The following is a 24,756-nucleotide window of genomic DNA, read 5'->3' on the forward strand; positions in this document are numbered from 1 at the left end:
TGGTCTTTTTATCCTTTTCCTTTCTTTTTAGGTAAAGGGAAAAAGAGAAATAAATGGGTGGGGGGAGAGAGAGAGAGATAGAGAGAGAGAGAGAAGGAGAGACACCTGCAGCACTGCTTTGCCATTTGTGAGCCTTTTCCCCCGAATGTGCAGACCAGAAGCTTGAACCTGGGTCCTCAGGCATGGTAATGTATTCATTCAGCTGGGTGCACCATCACCTGGGCCCATGGCAATACAAAGAGGAGAGCAACTTCCTCATACAGACTGTAGAGACTCACACACCATGTCAGTCTGCTCTAGGCCCCATGATGGTGACTTTGCATCACCTGTCAACTTCTTCCTTTAAAGCAGGTGTTTTTAGTTCTTGTTTCTCCTGTTAGCAAATTATGAAAGAGAGTTGAAACTGCAGTAAGTCATGAGAGTGACAAAGATGGGAAGAATTAGTGGTGACATTTACTGTGTACCCTGACTCCAGCATGCAGAACATAAGACCTCACCAATGAGTCCTTACCTCCCCAGAGCCCTACCCCTCTAGTGAAAGATAGAAACAGGCTAAGGGTATGGATTAACCAGCCAGTGACCACGTCCAGCAGAGAAGCAATTACAGAAGCCAGACCTCCCACCTTCTGCACCCCATAAAGATGGAGGGGATGGGATATGGAACTCTGGTGGTGGGAACGGTATGAAATTGTATCACTTTCATCTCACAATCTTGCCGATCATTATTAAATCACTAACAAATAAAAATTAGATTAAAAAAAATTGGCCTTCCCGAACTGCCTTTTCTTCAGGCATTTCCCTGAAGTCTCGGAGGGGCGCCTGCCCTGGCATAGCACCTTCTCTGAGATGCACTGTACTCCCTTTTTCCCCTGGAGTTCCAGGTTCTGGAATACAACAACCTGTATCCCCTTCTCTGTAAGCTAGTTGTTTGTGCAGAACTGGCTCTAGGATATGCATGATTGCTCTCCTCCAGGCCACATTTTCATTCACAGAGAGAGATCACAACACTAGCGCTTTCTCTAGTATAATAATAGCACCTCTCCTGTGGTCTCTGGGCTTCAAAATCTGGGGCAAGTACTTGGCAAGCTAGGCACCCTAGCTGGTGAGCTATCTCTCTTCCCCTAACAGACCCCCCCCATATGTGAGTTTTTCTTTTTTTTTAGTGTTTGTATTAATGGTTTACAGTAAATACACCCCTCCAGTCCTTTACTTTGGTTCAATACACCAAAGCCAGCCCAAGTTTGGTGTTGTGTGTCTCTCTCTTTGTTCTTATTTCTGAACTTCGGTCTATGAGTGAGATCATCCCATATTCATCCTTCTCTTTCTGTCTTATCTCACTTAACATGATTCCTTTAAGCTCCATTCAAAATAAGGTGAAGAAGGTCATTGGGAAAGGTAGAGCTATGCAGGCACGAAGCCCCAGCAGTAACCCTGGTGACAAAAGAAAAGAAAAAGAAATAAATATCAGGAGTTTCTTTGATGCTGGAACTGTAGTGGAAGCCAATCTGCAGTAGGCTTATCCATCCAGTGGAGGAGAATAGATGTTACTCTATTTCGGGGCTTATTGAGCTAAAGACTCACTATCCAAGCACTCTCAGTTACAGTTATTTGGATGGCAGGAGGGTTCATAGTCTAAAGCGTCAGGCTTTCATACGCAGACTGGTTTCTCAGCACTTCTGCACCAGGAATTACTTTTATAAATACTCTCCATGTCCAAAGCACTTTGGAACTCCAAGTTTTGGCTGCATTCTTCCCACAGCTTTGTCCCTCTGCTGAGGTCTGCTTTCTGCTCCTCCCTATGCCCTTGATAAGTGATGGAGTTTCTTATTTCTCCTTCTGCTGTCAACCATGATGATGCTTAAGCTTCCTGAACAGTAATCCATTTCTGTCAATTACTCCTGCTCACTGCGGGCTGCACACACCGTCAGCTGTTACAGACATTTCGGATCCAATCAGATCATAGTCAGGGAGGCCCTGGTACCTAGCAGCTGAGGTCCACCTGGCACCTGGCACCTGGACACTTGCAAGATTACCTCTTGCTGAGCTGGTGGGCTCATGTATCTAGGCATCCCTCAAGTCACCCTGCAGTCCCAGTAAGCCCTGCCTTATGGGGGTTCACTGTGCATCTATAGTCTCCTTAAATCTACCTTTTATTCCTATAAACAGTCATTAAGGAAAAAAAAAAAAAAAGATTCAGCCTGGAGAAATACCTCATTTGGGCAGTGCACTGCTTTGCCATGTGCACAAGATTCAAGAGCGACCTCCACCTCATTGAAAGAAATCTGCATGCTCTTCTCTCTTTCATTCTACCTGTCTGCCTCTTTGCCTCTCTGTCTCTCTTTGAAAAAAAGTATGTATATGGTAGATAGAGAATGAGAGAGGAAAAGAAGACTAGAGCACTGCTCAGCTGAGGCCTCTGGGATCATGGCCCAGGTATGCAAGTCCTGTGCTGTAACTTTGAGCTTCCACCCCAACCCCAGAGTCATTTCTTGGCTACTGATACAGGAAAAGTGAGAGAGAAAGAGAGATTTTTTTTAATGCCTCCTGGGTTATTGGTAGGTTTGATGCCTGCACTACAAATCCACTGCTTCTGGTGGCCGTTTGTTTGTCTATTTGTTTTATTGGGTAGGATAGAGAGAAGTTGAGAAGAGTGGGAACATAGGGGGAGAGAAAGACACCTGCAGATCTTCTTCACCATTTGTAAAGTGACCCCACCCCCCGCAGGTGGGGAGCCTGGGGTTCAAATTGGGGTCTTTGCTCGGGTCCTTGCACTTGATGCTGTAAGTGCTTAATCCAGTGCACCACCGCCCAGCCCCCAAGAGAGGTATCTCTAATGACTCTGTCTACTTGGATCTGAATCCAACTCTGTACTTTGTCACAGTGTAACTTGGAGCACCTTGCTAATATTCCTCACCTCTCAGATGGAATTAAGAGATTCTCAGTAATACTGTCAAATAACAAGTACATGGAGGGGCCAGGTAGTGATACACCCATGAGCTGAGCTGTGTGCAGGTGGCAGGAGTGTGACTGACATACGAGAAGCAGCTCGTCAAGTTGAGAGAACTGGGATCAATTCAGGGCTGGTGCTAGGACCTGGGCCTGTTCACACCCCACTCCTGCCAGGTGACCTCCTATTTGATCATTAAGCCCCAGAGATAACCCTGGCAGCAAAAGATAAATAAATAAATGAATAGAAGAAAAGAAGATGTCTTAGTGTGATACACACTTTTGGTTAAAGAGGTCACTAGTGACTGATAGCTGCTGAGCCAGGTCACAGGGTGATGACTGGCCCCACGTCACACAGCAGAAGGGAGATCAAGCCCCATACAACTTCCATCTCCTGGGCCACTTCTGCTTCCACCAACCACCTGCCAGAATCAGAGTCTGTGTCACCAATGGACTTTGCTCAGTGCCCATCTGACTGCTGAGAGCTGGTGTTCCCTGGTCCCTGGAAGGAATGCATGCCCAATGGGGCTGGCTTGGGGGTAGATACCTGGTGGTGCAGGTGACATTCACTAACAAGTTTTCATCCATGAAATGGAGTGAGTGGGAAAAGCACCCAAAACAGACCTTTTTTGAGGTGCTGGGAAGCACGTGTGGGTCTACACGGCTTGTGGTGAAAACCCACGCTGCGTTCTACTTGCTGAGGCTTGTTAGTGCATTAACAACAACCAGGATCCTCAGCAGCTCGAAGAGGTTGGATGCTTGCTATCTTCCAAGTGCTGCCCCAAATAGATCACATGTAGCTCAAGTATTCTTCCTCTTCTCCTCCTTTTTTCCCCCCAAGAGCACTGCTCAGCTTTGGCTTATGGTGGTCCTGGGAATTGAACCTGTGACCTTAGAGTCTTAGGCATGAGATTCTTTTACAGAATCATTATGCTATCTTCCCAACCCAAATATTTTATTCAGTTATTATTATTCTTATTATTATCATCATTATATATATATATATATATATATATATAGAGAGAGAGAGAGAGAGAGAGAGAGAGAGAGAGAGAGAGAGAGAGAGATAAAGAGAGAGAGGAGGTGTGGGGGAAACCAGAGCACTGCTCAGTTCTGGCTTATGGTGGTGCTGGGGATTGAACCTGGGACTTCAGAGCCTCAGGCATGAGAATCTTTTGCAGAACTACTATGCTGTCTCTGCTGCTCCCAAATATTTTTATTTTCTTATTTTAGACAGACATATTGAGAGAGAAGGGGGAGACACAGGAGGAGAGAGAAAAGGAGATACCTGCAGGACTATTCCACTGCTCCTGAAGCGTCCCCCATGCAGGTGGGGACCAGGGACTGGTAATATGGGCATTTAACTGGGTGTGGATAACCCGGGGCTTAAGGTTCCGAGCTGACCTTGTGTCTGGGCTCTGCACCTTGCCTGCAGAGGTGGGACCAAGCCAGGTCCCAGCTTTAGAAAAACAAACAGTGAGATTCAGAGGGCTCATCTGGAGATTTCAGGAGTGGGTGGCTCCAGAGTGCCTGCTAGGCTTATATATACCTTGTTAAAAGAGTTGTGTTGGCCTGGGGAGACAGCATAATGGTTATGCAAAAGCCTTTCAAGCCTGAGGCTCTGAGGTCCCAGGTTCAATCCCCAGCACTAACATAAGCCAGAACTGAGCAGTGTTATGGTCTCTTCCTCTCTCATGGTGTCTTTCCCTCTGTATCTACTCTTTCTCATTAAAATAAATAAATAAATAAATAAATAAATAAATAAATAAATAAATAAATGAAGTGTGTGTCCGGGGACCCACAGGCCCGCCCTTATTTTAACTGGGCTTAAGTTGCCCCCACATTTATCTGAGTCAGAGTCACATCCATCATCAGCCTTCCTGCTGGTGCAGCACTTGGCACGCACCAACACCTTTTGCAGCAGAGGAGTGCTTTCTCCTGGAAGGCAGTGACACTGGCTCACATGCAATTATCTTAATGCAAGACCCTGACCTCTTCCTCCCCCCCCCTCTTTCTCCTTCCCCCTCCTCCCCTCCCTCCACCTCTTCCTCATACTCCTCCTCCTACTCCTCCTTAGCTGGGTTTAGGGAATTATCCCAGGTGGGAGAAGGAATCACCCCCCAACCCCTCCCTTCAGAAGGCCCAGGAATCTCGTATTGCACAATTGTCCTTGCCTCAGATGTAAGTGCTACCATGGGTGGTCTCATTCCAAGGGGATGAGGGGGGAGGTCTGCTGGCTCTTTCTGCACTCTCCTGAATGCCAAGGACCTGTGCCTCAGTGCTTTGGAGGATCACACTAGCAGGAAGGGAAAGGAGAACAGTACAGCTAGTTGTCCCTTCTTTGGGGGGAGGGGGCGCTGAAGGGGCTGATGGTGGAGGAAAATGTACCCTAATTTTCAGGCACTTTCCTAGGCCTTCACATGACCTTCTTAAGAGCTTTGTGAAGTGAGTGATACCAAGCCCCCCTTTTTGCTAATGTGGAAGCACTGCTTTTTTTTTTTTTTTAGGTTGTCTGGAAAGTCATGATATATTTTTGCATAGAAAAAAAAACAAAAACACAAAGGAGGTAGGGGAGATAGCATAATGGTCATGCAAAAGAGACTTTCACACCTGAGGCTCCAAAGTCTTAGATTCAATCCCCTGCACCAACACAAACCAGAGTTGATCAATACTATAGTAAAGAGAGAGACAGAGGGAGACAGAGAGAGAGAGAGAAATATGTCATGACTTTTCCAATAACCCAGCAAGAGGCCAGACACCATGGAGTTTGACCTGATACGATGGTTTCCTAGTTTAATTTCATTTCAATTCCTGTTGGAGGGGATGGTCTCAAAGGGCATGGTTTCCCCCCAGCCAGCTGTGATTGCTGCGTGCGTGTATCACCCAGCTTCAAGCATAGCCCCACCATATTGAGTGAAGCTTTTGTACTGTGGTTTCTTTTACTCTCTCACTCCCTGCCCCCCCCTCGATATATATATATATATTCTACAGCAATGCACTCTTAGTTCTAAAAGAGATTCATTGACCCCTGTAGACACATCTCACATTGCCCTCTTATGTCCACTGGGCCCCGTGGCTTTGTCTTCAGGACATAATGTTTCACCTTCCCAATTCCCTTTGCCTGAGCTGTGTCCCCACCATCAATTCTGCTTTGGCTCCACCGCAGAAAACTTATGCTTTTTTCCAAGTCAGCCCCCCAACACACACAAGCATCTCTTAGGATGCTTCTCTCAGAATTTAGATCAATGATCTCTTCATTTACTTATTGGATAGAGACAGAAATAAATAGGGAATGGGGAGATAGAAAAGGAGGGATGAGGGAGAAAGAGAGAAGCCAAGAGGCCTACAGCATACTTCACTGGCCATGAAGCTCCCCTCCAACCCCCACCCCACAGGTAGGGGACCAGGGACTTGAACCCAGATTCTTGGGCATTGTAACATGTGCTTTCTACCAAGTGTGTCACCACTTGCCCCCCTCACCCATCTCTTTTTAATCCTCCTTCCTGTTTTACTTTAATGACTGTGAGCATGACTCCCCAGCAAACCATAAGTGGACAAAGGGTGGGCACGGCAGCAGGCATCCCTGCCCATCTACCTACCCAGCACAGTCTAGGCTCTTGGTTGGAGCCAACATGATCAAATGATCATCCTCTGTCAGACCCTGCATCCGTACTCTATAGACATACCTCCTTTTCTGACTGACTTGCATGGAGCTAGTCTATTGGCATCATTTTTTCTAAGAGAGTCAGAGAATGGTTAGCAATCTCTAGTAATTTAGTGTCTCTAATTAGGGTCTTACACACTGCCTTTTGAAACACAATGCTGTTGCATCCTTAATTGACTATAATGTAATAGAAACAATTTTATATGCACCAGGAAACCAAAAAAATCTGTGTGACCCTCAATATTACAATATTTACTTTATTACCATGACCTAGGGCTGAACCCACAGTCTCTCCAAAGTATGTGTGAATTAACTGGATTTTTTTTAACACTAGATTTATGAGATTCTTGCATCCATGAGTTCTGAGGGGAGAAACCATGCTACTTGTTTGGCCATCTGATTTAAGCTTTTTTCTTTCTTTTTTTTTATTGGTGATCTAATAATGATCAACAAGATTGTGGGATAAGAGTAGTATACAATTCCTACCACCAGAGTTCTGTATCCCATCTCCTCCATTGGAAGATTCTCTATTCTTTACCCCTCTGGGAGTATGGACCAAAGATCTTTATGGGGTACATAAGCTGGGAGGTCTGGTTTCTGTAACTGCTTCTCCGCTGGACATGGACATTGACAGGTCAGTCCATACCCCCAGCCTGTTTCTATATTTCCCTAGTGGGGCAGGGCTTTGGAGAGGTGGAGTTCCAGGACACATTGGTGAGGTCTGCCCAGGAAAGTCAGGTTGGCATCATGGTAACATCAGCAACTTGGTGGCAGAGTATTGGAGCTGGCTTTAAAGATGATAGTCAGCCATAAAATATTCACTTAGTGCAAAAACAAACAAACAAAAATAGACAATTGCAGGAAATCATTTACTATCCTAGGAGCAAAAGGGGCAAAAACTATTATGGTTTGTCACTAGAACCCAGGTCCAGGGTGGGGTCAGCAGGCTACTCCAGGGACAGCAGCACCAGGCAGGGAGAGGGGATAGTGACACTGAGTCTGAGTGTCAGAGAACCTGCGAAGTGGTTTTAGCTGCTGCTCCAGGGAGGAAATGCCACTGGTGGGATGATGCCCCAGGAGCAGGAAGCACAGGAAGGGGAGGCTTTCTCCTTCTCTGGACTCTCTGCACTCTAAAGTGGCCGTGGGAGCTATCACCTAACAGGGAGATGCCCACAAAGCTAAATCCTGCCTGCAGCACCCCAGAGCAGGCTGGGAGCTGAGAGACAAAAACTTAAGCACTAGACACAGTTTCTATTTCACAGATGAGGAAACTGAGGCACAGTGAGATTGTATAGTTTACTCAAAATTAAATGACTACTCAGGAGAAAAGAGTCTTTGGCCTATATGTAGTGATGCTTCAGTGAAGACATTGTTAGTGACTAACTGTATTTATGATGGTGTCTCTATGCCTGTATCATATAGCAGAAGCACATTTAGGTCTGTGAAACTGTACTATATGATGTTCACACAAACACAGAATGTATCTCCACCGGGAAGCAAGGCATGGGTGCATACAATGGAATATTATTCATTCATAAAGAGAGGGCTTCCTGACATTCATGACAACATGAATAGATCAGGAGGGCCTTATACTTAAGTGAGTACATCAGATAAAGTGAGCTACCACAAGCCTCACTTACACATGGGATGTGAAAAAGGAAACATAAGCCAAAGTCATTAGTCAAGAGGACAGATCAATGTTTGCCAGAAATTGGAGATAAGAAGTGGGTGAAATGAATAGAGCCAGAAGGTACAAACTTACAGTGAAAAAATTAATAGGACTGGGTGATGGTTCACCTGTTAAGGTGCACATTATATTGTGCAAGGACCAGGGTTCAACCTGATCCCCACCTGCAGGAGAGAAGTTTCACAAGCAGTGAAGCAGTACTACAGATGTCTCTCTATATCCCTATTTCCACTCAATTTCTATGCAAAATATAGCACTATGCAAAATAAATACAATATTTATGAAAGAAAACCTGGGATACTGTGTACACTATGGTGATTGTAGTTGATTATACTGTATTGTATATTTGAACATTGTGAAGAGAGTAGCTACTGAAAGTTCTTATAAAAATGTAGCTATTAGCTTGCTTCATTGTGGTGATCATTTTGAAAAGTACATACAGGTACTGAAGTGTGTTAGGATTTTTTAAAATTATTATTATAGGATAGAGACAGAGAGAAACTGATATAGGAAAGAGGATATAGAGCAGGAGAGAGAAAGAGAGCACCTGCAGCACTGCTTCACCACTTGTGAATCGTCCCCTGGAGGTGGGGATGGGTCCTTGTACATGGTAACATGTGCACTCAACCAAGTGCACCATTACTCAGCCCCTCTGAATCATTATGTTTTAGACCTGAAATTAATGTTACATCTCAGTCACACACACCCCAAATAATATAAACTAACATGTATGCTTATATGCATATACAAAATTTGGGTCAGAATCTTCCAGTGTGTGTGTGTGTGTGTGTGTGTGTGTGTGTGTGTATTTGAATCTAGAGCAGAGCCACAATTTGAACCAAGCATTCTAGCCTTGAAGCCCTTTTTCTTTTCTTTCTATTTATTTGTTTTTATTTTTTATTTATTCCCTTGTTGACCTTGTTGTTTTATTGTTGTAGTTATCATTGATGTCATTGATGTTGCATAGGACAGAGAGAAATGGAGAGAGGAGGGGAAGACAGAGAGGGGGAGAGAAAGACAGACACCTGCAGACCTGCTTCACCCCCTGTGAAGCAACTCCCCTGAAGGTGGGGAGCCGGGGGCTCGAACTGGGATCTTTATGCTGGTCCTTGCGCTTTGCTCCACATGCACTTAACCCGCTGTGCTACCCCCCAACTCCCCTTTCTATTTATTTTATTTGATAGGACAGAGAAATTGAAATAGAAGGGGGAGAGAGAGGGAGAGAGACACCTGCAGACCTGTTTCATCAATCATGAAGCTTCCCACCTGCAGGTGGGGAGCAGGGGCTTGAACGTGGGTGCTTGTGCCCTGTAATGTATGTACTCAACCACATGCGCAACCACCCAGCCCTGTACCCTTGCTCTTCCCTAAATGTTGAATGAATGAATGAATGAATGAATGAATGAATGAATGAATGAATGAACGAACAAATGAATGAATCCATATAACATGGCGCCCAGCCATGGCTTCCAAACAGCTGCGGCCCTCCCCACCTTTGTGCTTTGTGCCACATGTGCTTAACCTGCTGTCATGTCCCCACCCTCTGTCTCCCCAGGTCATTCACTGGAACTCTCCCAAGAAGCTGCGGGTGAAGAACAAGCACGTAGAGTTCTTCCGCAACCTCTACCTGACCTTCTTGGAGTACGACGGGAACCTACTGAGGCGGGAGCTGTTTGGGTGCCCCAGTGAAGCTGATGTCAACAGTGAGAACGTGAGTGGCTTCTCCCCACAGCAAATGCCAAGCAAGCCTGTGCCAGACTTGGCATGGCTGAGCCCTGGGAGTCCATCATTGTGGAGGGTCAGCAGCAGACTCCTGCTGTGCTCATCTCTGCAGGTGGAGGAAGGGTCTGGGGGTATACTTGGTCAGGCACTGGTGAAGCAGAAGTGGGTGTCCCATCTGAGGAATCAGAATGAGTGCAAACACCAGGGAAGTAAGTGGGTGGACAAAGTGTCTCTCCAGAGTCTAGCTGCCCATCCACAGATAAGGGAACTAGGCTGAGGAAATAGCTCACCTGGATAGTGTGCTGTTTTGCCATGTGCCCAGCCCCCACTGTTAAAAGGAAGTAGCCTTCTCTCAGTGCTTCTTCTACAGTGCTGTAGCCTCTCTCTCTCTCTCTCTCTCTCTCTCTCTCTCTCTCTCTCTCTCCTTCTTCTCTTCCTCTGTCTTTCTGACTCTATCTAAAAAGAAAATAGAATAGGATGGGTATATACAATAGAATAAAGAAAAAAGAAGCTAGAAAGAGAAGGATGAATATGGGATAATCTCACTCATAGACGATGAGAAATAAAAACAGAAGAGGAAACACGAAGCAGAACTTGGACTGAAATGGGTGTATTTCATCAAAATAAAGGACTCTGGTGGGGGTGGGGTCACTTTCAGGTCCTGGTACATGATTGCTGAGGAGGACCTAGGCTAGGGGTGAGAGTACTTTGCAGAAAATAAATTGTACACATGTACCAACAACTGTATTTACTGTAAACCATTAATCTCCCCAGTAAAAATAAACAAACAGACAAATGAAGGAGGAGGAGGAGGGGGAAGAAAGGCTAGGGAGGTGGTACAGTGGATGAAGAGGTGAACCCTCAAGCATGATTTCCTGAGTTCAGTCCTTAGGACCACATGTGCTAGAGTGATGCTCTGTTTCTCTCTCTCTTTCATTAATTGATAAATATTAAATCTTAAAAAAAAAAAATCAAAAGCCAACAAATGAAGGTCCTGAGGAGATAGCATAATGGTGATGCAAAATAGACTTTCATGCCTGCAGTACCAAAGGTCCCAAGTTCATTCCTCAGCACCAGCATAAGCTAAAGCAGTGAAACTGAGCAGTAATCTGGTCTCTCTTGCTCTCTCTCTCTCTCTCTCTCTCTCTCTCTCTGTCTCTCTCTCCCTCTCTCTCTCTCTCTCATAAGTAAATATATTAAATAAAAATAATAGTAGACTTCTTAGAGTCCCCCAGTGGTAGAGGAAGGCATCTGTGAAATTCCACAGACCTGCACCTTAGGGGGATGACTAGTCCTAAAAGCACCCCAGCTCTCTGACCTTTGAAGCCCCTACGTTCCCCCATCACTGGAGCACCATCTCGCCTCCAGCCCCACACTCCTCCACACACCTTCTGCCCCTCTTTACCAGCTAGTGACAGTGCGAAGAAAGCCATTAAGCTCTCAAGCTCCCTTTCAGATTCTGGGAAGCACTTAGAGGTTTGGACAAATGCTGAGTTCTCTGCTCTTGCCTCTAGTTCTCTGTCATCAGACTAGTATTTGTCATCATCAGATGTCAGGGTGCCCATTTGGCCCCCTTTTTTTCCCCCAAACACTAAATGAAAAGTGTTTTTCCTGCATCTTTCTTTTCTTCCCCTGTTGGAAAAAGCTCAAACAAAAAGCTTGGCAGAGTGGAGCCATGGTCAGTCAGTCATTCATATCACTGAGTTCCCATGGATGCTGGTGTGTCCGAGGGGAGACTCCTGTTATAGGTGACTCACGTCTGTCCTGACTGACTGGTGGTTTCCAGGGTGAGCGTGGTCCTGGGGGTAGAAAGGTCATCGGTGGTCCTCCTTGGAACCTGTGGTGCCTTTATGTGTTCAGTGAGCTATGCAGAGCTCTAGGGCAGACATTGGAGAGTGTCCCAGGCCTGAGAGCCAGTGTTAGAGAAGCCAAGGGCACAGTCTGTCCAGATAGGGAGCAAAAGAGCAGCTTCATGAGTGTTCTCCACAGCTGGCATTCCAGTCCTCCCCAACACTGTGCCTGGGCCACCCCCCTCTCCTTTCTTCTCCTTTCTTTTCCTCTTCCTGATCCCCCCCCCCTTGCTCCTATTCCTCTTCTTTCTTCTCCTCCTCCCCATTTCTTCCTTTTCCCCTCTTTCCCCTCTGCCTCTTCCTCCTTTTTCCTTTGCCTCCAGGGTTATCACTGGGGCTCAGTGCCTGCAGTATGACTCCACTGGTCCCACTGGCTTTATTTTTTATTTATTTATTTATTATTTGATAGCATGTAGAGAAATTGAGAGAGAAAGGGGAAGTAGAGAGGGGGGAGAAGGAGAGACACCTGCAGACCTGTTTCATCCCCCCTGTAATTGAACACTAGGGGGTTGAACCCAGTCCCCCCCCAGCCTTTTGTTTCTCTCTTTCATCAGAGAGAGAGAGAGAGACTTGCACTGTTCCACCTTTATACTGGTGGCTTGAAGCTGGGGGATGTGTGCACTCTAGTGGGTGCAAAACACACACACACACACATACACACACACACACACACACACACACACACACACACTCTTCCTTTCTCTGCCTTCTACAGTCCCTCCTCACTCCTACTAGAGCCTCTGTACTTGCTTTTCCCACTGCCTGGAACACAGTGCCTTGAGAGTTTAAATATCTCAGATATGGCATCTTCTGGAACCTACTCTAGTCTGCCCCAACTTCAGGTCACCTCTTCAGGTTTCTCTACACAGCATCCATTTGCTTTTTATCAGAGCACATGCTCCTGTCCACAGTTATTTGGCTCCTATGGTTAGTTGTTTTGTTTTGATTTTGCCACCTGAGGTCTGCACACATCCCCATTCCTAATGGCTATTCATTTCCGTACTTACTTTATTTTCTTTGTGATAGAAACAGATAGGAAATAACAGAGGAAACAACAAGGGCAACAAAAGGGAATAAATAAATAAACAAATAAATAAATAAAAATAGTAATCTAAAAAAAAAAGGAAGAAAGAACAGAGAGAAGGGTTAAGATAGGGAGAGACACAGCACTAATTATTTCCCTGCAGGTAAGGATGAGGGGGGTTTGAACCTGGGTCCTTGTCTTGATAATGTGTGTGTGCTACTGCCCAGCTCCTGGTCCATGTAGTTGTTTCTAGTTTCTTCCTCAAGTATCATACTAGAGTATAAAGCTATTAGAGATTTTTCCTGTCCTGTTCCCTCTGGGCTCCCCTTTCCCTAGCACAGAAACAAACACTTAACTATAAGCACTTGCTAAATATTGATTGAATAGCCTGGACAAGTAGGAAAGCAGAATGAAGCATCAGGTAGAGGAAGAGCCAGCAAAGAAGTAGAGCTTTGAGAGTAGATGCTGGTAGCCTTTGATAGAGCCCATGGCATCCTGGGAGAATAGCAAGAGTGGAACTGGGCAGGCAGGGCCAGGACTGTGAGTGGGAGCTCAGGCTCAGTCCTGTTACCAGTGAGGACCCACCAAATGGCTTTGCATCGTGGTCAGATTGACATTTAAGAAAGATCAGGGCATGAGGGGATTAGTGCACCTCTTTGAGCACACACATAACCATGTGCAAGGACCTGGGTTGGAGCCCTCACTTCCCACCTGCAGGAGGGAAACTTCACGAGCAGTGAAGCAAGTACTACAAGTGTCTCTCTGTCTCTTTCCTTTTCTATCTCCCCCTCACCTCTCAACTTCTCTCAGACCTATAAATATAAAGGGGGGTGGTCAGGAGCAGTGGGTCACAGACCAGTAAAATAGCTCCCTTGAATAGGATGCTGCTTTGCTATGTGTTGTGACCCAGGATTGAGTCCAACCCCAACTGCACTGAAGAAAACTGTGGTCTCTCTCTGTCTCTCTCTGTCTCTCTCTGTCTCTCTCTGTCTCTCTGTCTCTCTCTCCCTCTCTCTCCCTCTTTCTCCCTCTCTCTCCCTCTCTCTCCCTCTTTCTCCCCCTCTCTCCCTCTCACCCTCTCACTTTCTTTCTCACTCTCTCTCTCCCTCCCTCCCTCCTTCTCTCCCTGCCTTCTGTTTCTACCTTTTTTTTTAAAAAAAAAAAAAGAGTGTTGGTGGTATACCCAGTTGAGCATACTTATTACCATGTTCAACAAGGACCCAGGTAAAAGCCCCAAGTCCCCACCTGCAGGGAAAAACTTTGTGTGTGGTGAAGCAGATCTGCAGGTGTCTCTCTTTCTCTCTCCTTCTTTATCTCCCCTTCCCCTCTCAATTTCTCTCTGTTTCTACCTAACATATAGTTTGTAGGGAGGGAGGGAGGGAGATAGAAGGTAGAATGGTAGGTAGATAGATAGGGAAAGACCTCTCAGGTTAGTGTAGAAAACTGGGCAAAAGGATGAGATTGGAGGCAGGGAAGGCAGTCAAGGATGTTTCCACCTGTCTAGTGAAGAGGTGTGAACTCCTCTGTATGCTCTATGCCCTGGGAGCAGGAGCCACAAGTACACATACATCAGGAGGGCAGGTCCCTCATGTCCTGCTTTTGCCTGTTTTATCTGTTGGAGCTGCCCCCAGTGGCAGGACTGGGTGAGGAGAGTATGTGGCCCATCACACCCCTGGAATGTGTCTCTGCAGGGAGCTGCACCCCTCCACCTTTGCTGTCTGCAGACACAACCAGAAGGAAAGAGCAAAGACTTTGAATACCACCTAGAGCCTGATGCTCCCAGCCCCTAGGGAAGGGTCGGAGGCTCTGTGACTAGTGCACAGATGAAAGTAGTCTCCCCACAGGGAAGACGGACCACTACACAGGGCTGCAGACCCCAGGTAGGAAAGGGCTCCATCTGCAGCAGCTAAGTCTTCAGGATTCGTTCATTCCCTCCACAAGTTGTCCAGTCACCCAACCACGGGGTGGCCCTATGCAAAGAGAAGCCTGGTTCTCACAGGGACTGTTTAGTGAGGATTGCAGACAGGCCAGGAGTTACTTGTCCAGTGGTTCTTTGAGAGGACATGAGAAGGACACTTCACATGAAGTGAGAAGGTGCATCTGGGAAGACTTCCTGGAGAAGGTGGTATAAAAGTATGAATAGGGAAACATCAGGGGATTGAGAGGGTAGACTTAGTGGAGACCTGAGGTCTGACACATCTGACTGAGCTCTAAAGGGCTGTGCAGGTTCTGTTTTGTGCATCATTTCTTCCGGGGTGAGATGATGATGGTGATGTTGGTGTGGGCTCTCAGAGAAGGCACAGGAATGCTCCGGTCCCCCATCTGATAAGTGAGGACAGTGATCCCTTCATCCTAGGATCTCATGGTTCATTCTCATCAGGCTGGGCTGAGCTCTGGGAGCTCCAAGTTCATTGGGATAGCTTCTTTCACACATGACAATGCTCAAATACAATAAGTCTATACACTTGAGTGCAGTAGGGATGGAGGCTAGCTAGCATTCTAAACACTAGCATTACTCTCTCTCTTTCTTAGCAACCCAGGCCCTCAGATATATCTGAGACACCCTGGGACACTCCAGCACATAGATGAATCATCACAGCTCTTCTCCGCTCCCTAGTCCATGCAAAATCCTACTACAGCATCTTTATGAGACTTGCATCTGGCTTCTGCTGGAATTCTCCCAAACATAGGGAGATCACTGTTGTATTTAACTTAAAAAGGGGTTAGGTGTGGGGGCTGCTGCAGCGTGTAAAAGGATTCTCAGTGGGAGCTGGGAACTGGTTTAAACAATACAAGGTTTATTAGGGTAAAACACGTAAAAGGCAAAATAAGCACTTATCATCTAGGGTTAAGAGTACACTAGGCCCATAAAGTCTGAATATAGTTATCAAAAATTTAGTCCCATAAGATAAACAATTATCAGCTCTGGTAAAGGTTGCTCATGGCTGTACAAGGGTCTAAAAGTTTACTGGATAGCAGAGTCACATGCATTCAGTTCCCAGGAGAAGTAGCCATGGCAGATAGATGCCTGGAGCATCTCCGTCGAGCTGCTTCTGACCAGGAGAAGAAGCAGCAGCCAAAGAGCGAGAGAGTGACTTCTGACTGGCTGTACTTTTAAGTCTATTCAGCCTACCCACAATGCCTTGTACACCAGCACAGACTGGATCTGCCCACAATCCACCATGTGCCTTTGCAGATCACTGCATACTCTGTCACCAAGGCTGACATCAGCACTGTGTCACTTACATCCATGGTCACCGGTATACTGCGTCACCACAGATCACCACCTCCAGCAGCTTACTCTACTATGGGAAAAACTCTTAATGCTAACTCCTGCTTCCTTATCTGAGGTTAAAATGTTGCCTTCTGTAAAGACTCTACTCATCTCTATCCTGTCTGCAGGACTACCAGTAAATAAAATAATAACAATGAATGAATAAATAAAATAATAATAATAATACATCCGGTTGTCCCTGAGTGGCAGAAAGTCTGGAATTTAACTATACAGCATATTTTGTTGTTCAGATGTATGAAGCTTTCCTTAAAGTGTGTGTGTGTGTGTGTGTATGTGTGTGTGTGTGTGTGTTTTACAGTGATAATCTAGCCTCCGAGGTGCCTTGCTCCATCTAAAGGAAGTTTCCAGATAAAGAAAGATTACTTTTTTTGCTTACTTTCATGGTTTTTTTTTTTTTTAAGTAGCAAGGATGATTTCCACAGATTTCCCTTTATGTGTTTATTTTATGGTGCCAAAGATCATACCCAGGGTTTCATACGTAGTAAGGTATGTTCCGCCATTGAGCTCCCCCCCACCCCGATCCTGAAGTCCACTCCATAAAATGCAAAACCATTAAACCATACACATTTGGAGTCGGAGTCTTGCAAAAAAAAAAAAAAAAAAGACACACATGGGCTTACTATAGTAACCAATGTACACTCGTTAATTTTTAGTTTCCGGTGACTGAAGTGGCATTAAGAAGGCTGAGGGGGCAGATCCTGGCCAGAGGAGGGAAGAAGATGTTGTTTATCCTGGCAGGGAATGGCCTCAGTCTGCTTGCTGCTTACTCTGCACATTTCTTTATGACAGCTGTCACTTTTGCTTCATCAGCTTCAGAACAACCCTTTCTGGGCTCACCTCCCCACTCACTCATCTTCCCCTAATGCCCACTTTAGGGGAAGAAAAGCCCATGATATTTAAGTCAGAAAGGTCAATGGAAGTAGCCATTGTTATGTTAGAAGTTCAGATACGGGGCTGGTGAAAAAGCTCACCTGGAGAGTGTACTGCTTTGCCTTGGGCATGACCCAGGTTCGAGCCTAGCCCCCCACCTCACTGAAGGAAATTTTAGTGCTGTGCTCTCTCACCCCCAACCACCTCAACCCCTTCCCCCATGCTTCTTTGTCTCTGCCTAAAAAAGAAGAAGTTCAATTATAGGCTCAGAGAGATAGCTCACCTAAGAGGTTCTCTGCTTTGTCATGTGTAGGACCCAAGTTTGAGCTCTACTGAGAAGCTTTGGAGCTATGGTCTTTCTCTGGCTCACTTGCTCTGAAAAAAAAAAAAAAAATCAGCACAGAGCAGTGAAGTCTAGCAACAACAATAACTAAATGTGGAATCATGAAATATAACAAACATCCAAAAAAGTTCATTAAAAAGAAGAAAAACTGCAAAGACTGGATGCCAATGAGATGTTACATTTGTTAGGAACTGTGGATCCTAGGACCCGGTAGTGGTGCACATAGTAGGAATTGTGGGCCCTTAGCATCTGTAGATTCCCAGCATCCTTTTATCTCATCCCCACAGCAGAGAGCACTGATTGCTGACCTTTTACACCTGGGCTCAGCCAATAGGACAACATTCAGGGAACTAGGGACTGGCTGCAAGGGTGATACCCTGGTCTAGGTATTGGTTGCTTTTCTCACACTTGCTTTGGGATAGCACTCTCTGCTATTCCAAGACCTTCCTCTGCTTCTCCCAATTTTGGGTGTCTGGAGATTTCCTACTGGGAGGAAAAGAGAAAGGCAAATTGAATCTTCACCCCAGTAGAGGAAAGTGGGTACAGGAGCCAAAGTCCCAAAGATGAATGAGCTTGTTCAAATTCTTAGCTGGTTGGGCGATAAAGTGAAACCAGGTCTACCTAACTATAAAGTGACATGCCAGGGTCATTCTTCCCAAGCAGAGATAGCTCCTCATTTAAACGAGGACACTGTGATAACTGCAAGTTATTCAACAATTCCCACTCACACCCTGTAAGGTGGTGATAGCTGCCTCCATTATATAGAGGAACAAGTGGAGACTCAAGGATGTGAAATCAGAGAGCAGAGGGGGCCAGGCAGTGGTGCATCAGTTACCATGTTCAAGCCCCAGGTCTCCCACTTTTGGGGGGTGGGGGCGGCTTCATGAACAGTGAAGCAGTGCTACAGGTGTCTCTCTTTTTATCTCCCCCTCTGTCTCTAGCCAAAATATAGGCAAATTTTTCTATGCAAAAATGCATCCTGACTTTTCTGACAACCCAATATATATGTATATGTGGTTTTAAAAAAAATCAGAGAACAGGCTGGTGTCAGCACTGATATTTGGCTTAACCCACTGCTGAGTGTTCTTTCTACAGCGAGTTATTGCTATAGCCCTCCCCATTCTAGCCTTTCCTGTCTCCCAAGGTGCTGTTCTTTATTTTTCTCTCTGGCACTTGCCACCAATTGATATATTAGACTGTGACCTTATTTATCATGTTGACTATGTCACCCCCCACTAGAGCGTAAGCTGTGTGCCCATGGGATTCTACTCTGTTTCTGATGTCAATATGTCTTGGTACTTGTGGACTGTCTGGAACCTGGTAGTTTCTCAATAAGTTTGATCAACAGGTGGACTCAGGAAGCTGTGTTCTGGAAGCATTTGTTGCATTTTAAAAAGAGCCTGGAATATTGTTTGTTTTTTTTTTAAATTTTTATTTATTTATTTTCCCTTTTATTGCCCTTGTTGTCTTTTATTGTTATGTAGTTATTATTGTTGTTATTGATGTCATCATTGTTGGATAGGACAGAGAAAAATGGAGAGAGGAGGGGAAGACAGAGAGGGCAAAGATAGACACCTGCATACCTGCTTCACCGCCTGTGAAGGGACTCTCCTGCAGGTGGGGAGACAGGGGCTTGAACCAGGATCCTTATGCCAGTCCTTGCGCTTTGCGTCACGTGTGCTTAATCTGCTGAGCTACTGCCCGACTCCCTTATTTATTTTAATGAGAGAAATACAGAAAGAAAGATACAGAGAGAGGGAGAGAAAGGCCAGAGCACTGCTCAGCTCTGGCTTATATAAGGTGCTGCTGGGGATTGAACTTGGGACCTTGGAGTCTCAGGCATGAAAGTCTGTTTGCATAATCATTATGCTCTATCCCCAGCCCAGAGCCCTGTATTTAAAATCAGAAAGCCTAGCTTCCAAGACTAGGCTCTGTGACTCTGAGTGTGACTCTTTTCTTCCACGAGCACCAGTTCTTCACCTATAAAAGAATGAGTGGATCAGTTCACCCCAGTTACATTACAATAGTTGAAGGGGTTGATGCATGCAAAGAGTCTTGGTACAAATGCTGACCAGAGACCTGGCTCTGGACACCTTCCCGTCCTGCTGCTCTGAAACCCCAGTCTCACGTCTGAAAGCAGAGCTTCCAACCTCTCACCCCTTAGGCTACAGAGGTCATCACCCCCCCCAACCCCCCCAGCACCCCGCACCCCCCAATAGTGAACCCGCTAAGAGGGAAAGACAGCAGCATAGCTCACTGCAGCTCATTAAAAATAAGACACATATAAACTGAGTCGATAAACCCTTTACAACATCACTGTGCAGGCAGCGCCAGGGAACAGATGGCTCTGTGGAAACAGATGTATGTATCCCAGAGAAACCCCAGGGGGAAGCCAGAATGCAGTATGGTTCTCATGTGCCAACCACATGTCCCCAGACCTTTAATTGTGCCATGGGCAACAGAATCTAGGCTGGACAGCTCCAGGACCCTAAGCCAGGGCTGCCCAAGGCTGGAGGGTGAGGATCTGAGAGTCTACCCATGTGATCCCTCACATGGACATGTCTACGGCTCACACAAGGCACCAAGTCTCTTGACCCTGTGGCTTTCCCCCACCTGACTTCCCCTTCACTTCCCTGGTCTTTGGGGCTGCTTTCTTCCTGTCCAGCTCCAGTGAGCACACATCCTATTCATGTCCCTTGTTATCTTGCTATACTTGCCAGGAACCCCACCTCCCTGGGCCTCTTAGCACCTCCTAGGTCCTTTCTGTCTCCTGATTATCCCATCCTCATGCAGTGGCTAAGGATCAGCTCAGAGTCAAGATCACCTCATGGAAAGTCTTAGGAATATTCACAGGGACATCTTAGGCTATTTATTGCTACTTCAGTGCTCTGCACCTTGCTTTTCTCATCTGCAAAGTGGGGGTTCATAGTTAATCCTTCCTATCTGGAAGCACTAAATGAGGTACAACAGGTTAGGAACTCAGATCAGTGGAGCAGGTAGCACATGCTCCCCCCCTCCAGCCCCCAAATACACCCAAGCAGTTTTGTTTGCATTATGCTTACATAGCACTGGAACTGCTAACTTGCTTCTTTGCCCCATCACTATCACCAGTACTACATAAAAAATTTCAGTAAGTCAGAAACAGAAGGATGAATATGTGATGATCTCATTCTCAGGCAGAAGTTGAAAAACAAGATGAGAAGAGAAAACACAAGTAGAACTTGAACTGGAATTGGTGTATTGCACCAAAGTAAAAGACTGTGGGGTGGGTAGGGGGAGAACACAGGTCCAAAAAGGATGACAGAGGACCTAGTGGGGGTTGTATTGTTATGTGGAAAACTGGGAAATGTTATGCATGTACAAACTATTGTTATTTACTGTCGAATGTAAAACATCAATTCCCCAATAAAGAAATTAAAAAAAAAAAATTCAGTGCAGGGGCTGAGTGGTGGCATACCCAGTAGAGTGCCCGCATTATCATGCTCAAGGATTCAGGCTTCAAGCCCCTGTTTCCTATCTGCAAGGTGGTTCCGCTTCTGGAGTGGTGAAGCATGTCTTCAAGTCTCTCTCTCCCTCCTCCTCCTCTCATTTTCTCTCTGTCTCTATAGATAATAAATAAAATATTTTTAAGATGTAAGTGGAAATGGCAGTGTTCATTTCTCATTTGTAACCTAGGACTTGAGCTAATATAGGACCCCTTAAGCAAATGCAAAATATAAATTAATACTGAGACCTTCAGAGGGAGGAGGCCAGGATTTTTTTCTTTATTTCTTCTGAGGCGAGGTCAAGTACTAGGCAAACTGTCTTTGAAATTTCACTGAACGGTGTGTAGGGAGAAATAGCACAAAGGTTAAGTAAGAAGATTTTCATGCCTGAGTTTCCAAAGCCCCAGGTACAGTCTCCTATACCACCATAAGCCAGAGCTGAGCGGTGTTTTTCCTTTCTCTCTTTCTTTCTTTCTTTCTTTCTTTCTTTCTTTCTTTCTTTCCTTCTTTCTTCTCTCTACCTCATTCTCTCTCGTTAACATAAATTTTAAAAATTTGAGTTAAATTTCAAAAGAAAAAGAAATTTTATTGAATGGTCCCAAAGCATTGCAACTCCCCTCCCTCTAAAGAAAGTTCCCATCATTTGGCTTCCTTGTTTTTTTTTTAGAAAAAAAAAATGTTTTCAGTTCCTGGAACTTTGTTGATTAATACCCACAGCAGGCCACCAGTGACCCAGTAATCTTTCTGTACTTGTCTGTATGGTCTAATAAAGCTTCATTGCTTCATGGAAACCACAGGGAAGAGCCTGCATTAGGTTCATGAAGATGCAAGGTAGAGTCTCAGCTTTTTAAAAGCAAGGTCCTGGTGTCCTAGTTTCTTTATTTGTCAACCCAGAACAGAAGGGCTAGCCCTGCCTGTCTCATACAGATGCTGGGAAGAACCAGCATCTGTATAAGAGGAAGTGGCATGAAGGCCACTGGAAAATGAAAGGAAGTTGAAAGTGTGAAGCAACATTCCTGAGAGTGATTTACACACCATGTATCTCCACCCATTGTACCAAGGTATCAGGAGAAGTGACGTGAGAGAAAATAGACAGTCTGCCTATTAGGACCACTGTGCTCTGTCTCTGTCACCTCCTGGCCAGAAGGATTCCAGCAGATATGTTAGTTAAGATAATACAAGCAACTACAAAGTGGAATCTTACTTACTGGAAGTTTCATACCAGTGAAAAGTCCAAAACAGCTCCACCTCGTCAATGGGTAACTTTTCTTCAGTTTAGAGTCCCAGACTCTTTCCATTTTATGGCTCTGCTCTCCACAGAGTCTCAGAGTTCTCCACTGGGCTCTCTTGTTATTGTTGAAAGAATGAGACTTGTACAGGAGTCAGCCTTCAATGTGGTGCCTATGGTGGCTTGAATCTGCCCACACTCCACTGAACAGAACTTGGCCACACAGCTACCCTTAACCATAAGAAAGTTGGAAACACAGCCCCACTATAAACCCAAGTAGAGAAGAGATCATGACTTTGGGTGAGCACAGGGGCTCAGCCACAGTAGGGGATAGATGTGGTTATTCCTCTACCATCACAGAGCCAACTGGTGTCAGAACTAGAAAGACGCCCACAGATCAGCCTAGCATAAGGCATTGTGGCCATCTGTTGACATACAAGTTCTGTGAAGAAATACACCTAGGTGTGAATCTCAGCCTCTCTGTCCACTCACGGTGTGACTTCGGGCAAGTGGCTAGATCTTTCAGGTGGTGAACATTATTATCTATAGGAGCTATCTAGCTCATGACATTGATGGGAGTTTTAAATGAAAAAGTATCTGCAAAACTCTCAGCATGTTTGCTGGCTAGTGAGCACGTGGTACTGGAGAGTTATTTCTGGAGGGCTAAACTCCTTGTCTTGCTGTTGGGAGAAATGACTCAGTCAAGGTTTCATAGTCAATGAGGATCAGTAGGATCTGTTCTGGTTTCTAATCACCCAGCTTATCCCTGCCTCTGCCAATAGGCCAGAGCCCAGGGGCACACTTCCAGCTCTCTGAATGCTCAGGCAGGACCAGTCATCATTGTCTCTGGCAGTTCAGAGGTCAGTCGCAGACACTGTCCTGGAGGATGGGAAGAAATGAACACAAACTGCTTGAAGGGGTCATTTTCCCCTTGAGCCTAAATCTCCGTCCACCTCAGCTGGTTGCCCAGAGAAGCAATTTAGCAAATGCATTTGATCTCAGGAGAAATCTGTCTTTTGTTTCTGTAACTGGCTTGTCAGAATCTCCAGATTCTGTGGCTAGAGTGTGGCATGTGGAAGCATTCATACCCTGTTAATAACGGCCCTCCCTCTGACCCAACATCTCCCTGGAGAATTCTATACTCAGACCTGGGAGAGAAGAAGACAGCATTTAAGCCACTCGAGTCTTTCCCTTGAGATTGCATTAGCTGTGCAGTCAACAAGAGCATTCCTAGATTAGAATTTGAAAAAGTACGTGATGGAGCCATAACAACATTCCTTAGGTCTATGGAGCACTTTACAGTTTATAAAGCCCTTTTACATGCTTTTGCTCATTGGAGAAAATTGCAGGGAATTAGTTAACTACTGACAAGTATCAAGAAGCCAATACAATTCATCTGTGAATCCACCACTCAGAGAATAGGTTTTCTTTTAACATTGTCCTTTTGGCCTCTTTTCCCATGCTAATGCCCATGTTTGTGCATGTGCAGGTGAATGAGTGTGTGTGCATATGTGTGTGTGTGTGTGTGTGTGTGTGTGTGTGTGTGTGTGTGTGTGTGTGTGCATAATACTGCACATGCATTTTTACATACTGCTTTGTTCTTAAACTATTGTATTCTTTCACCCTTGCAGTTTATCCTTACATTTCACTAGAGGTGAATGCAGTGACATTCCTTTTGTTTTAGGAGTCAGTTTACTGCTGATTATTGAAACAAAGTGCATAGAGTCATTTGCCTTGGAATTCCATTATACCATATTCCTCAACTTAGTAGTTTCTTTTTTTTAACTTTATATGTAAAAGGAGAAGTGCTGGGCTAGCATGAGGGTGCCTCTTCCTGGACGCATACTCTATGGGTTGGAGAGAATGTGACCGGAGCCAGCCTGGTCTGCTACTCACTCAGCAACACAAGGGAGATGACTCAGGAACCAAGCACAAGGCTGCAGCGAGGCAATGCAATGTCTTTATTGGTCAGAGAGCCAAGGCTTTTTAAAGGGAAGACCCAGAAGTGGCAAGTCAGAAACGGAAATGACTAGGAAATGGGTGGAGAAAGGCAAAAGAGGCTGGGAAGGTAGAAACTTCCTTAGCAACTGTTGTGAGGGTTTTAACTGGTAAGATTAATACTACCCTGTAGGCAGGGAGGGTCTTGAGGGTAGAAAGAAGATAGATCAAAGGAATGGAATGGGTGGGGATCTTTCAGGCAAAACAATGAGTATGTAGATAGGCCATAGTATCAGGAATGCAGGGTGCTTTGTGAGGCTCCTCACAATTTCCCAACAGAGAAAAGTTATTTTTCATGTGCATGGCCCAGGTTTGAGCCTGACCTCCAGTGCATTGAAGGAAGATTTAGTGCTGTTTGTTCTCTTTCTCCCTGTTTCTCTTTCCACTTCTGTCTCACATTTTCTGTTTGAATAAGCCGTCTCAGAACAGTGATGCTCTGAAGGTACATTGAATGTCTGTGATCTGGCCTCACATGAGAATCCTCATGGAGCCTCATCCAAGAAAGACCCTTTTCTCCACACAAGTTTCCACTCACACACACACACACACACACACACACACACACACACACACACACACACACACACACCAAAACACATCTTCCTGCTTTCCCACTCCTCTCCCTTCGTTGATTTATTTGAAAA

The 24,756-nt window shown here is 45.4% G+C and overlaps 1 protein-coding gene across 5 annotated transcripts in view; it reads left to right on the plus strand.

Annotated features, from left to right (window-relative positions):
• LARGE1 (LARGE xylosyl- and glucuronyltransferase 1) overlaps positions 1-24,756 on the plus strand; it is a 705,604-nt gene that overhangs the window by 623,494 nt on the left and 57,354 nt on the right. For all 5 annotated transcript variants that reach the window (XM_060190108.1, XM_060190109.1, XM_060190106.1 and 2 more), the window contains one exon: positions 9,853-10,008. In XM_060190108.1, the coding sequence (XP_060046091.1) occupies positions 9,853-10,008 (156 nt within the window). The remainder of the gene's footprint in view (positions 1-9,852; positions 10,009-24,756) is intronic.

This window comes from Erinaceus europaeus, chromosome 4 (genome assembly GCF_950295315.1).
Source record: "Erinaceus europaeus chromosome 4, mEriEur2.1, whole genome shotgun sequence".
NCBI classification, from domain to species: domain Eukaryota; kingdom Metazoa; phylum Chordata; class Mammalia; order Eulipotyphla; family Erinaceidae; genus Erinaceus; species Erinaceus europaeus.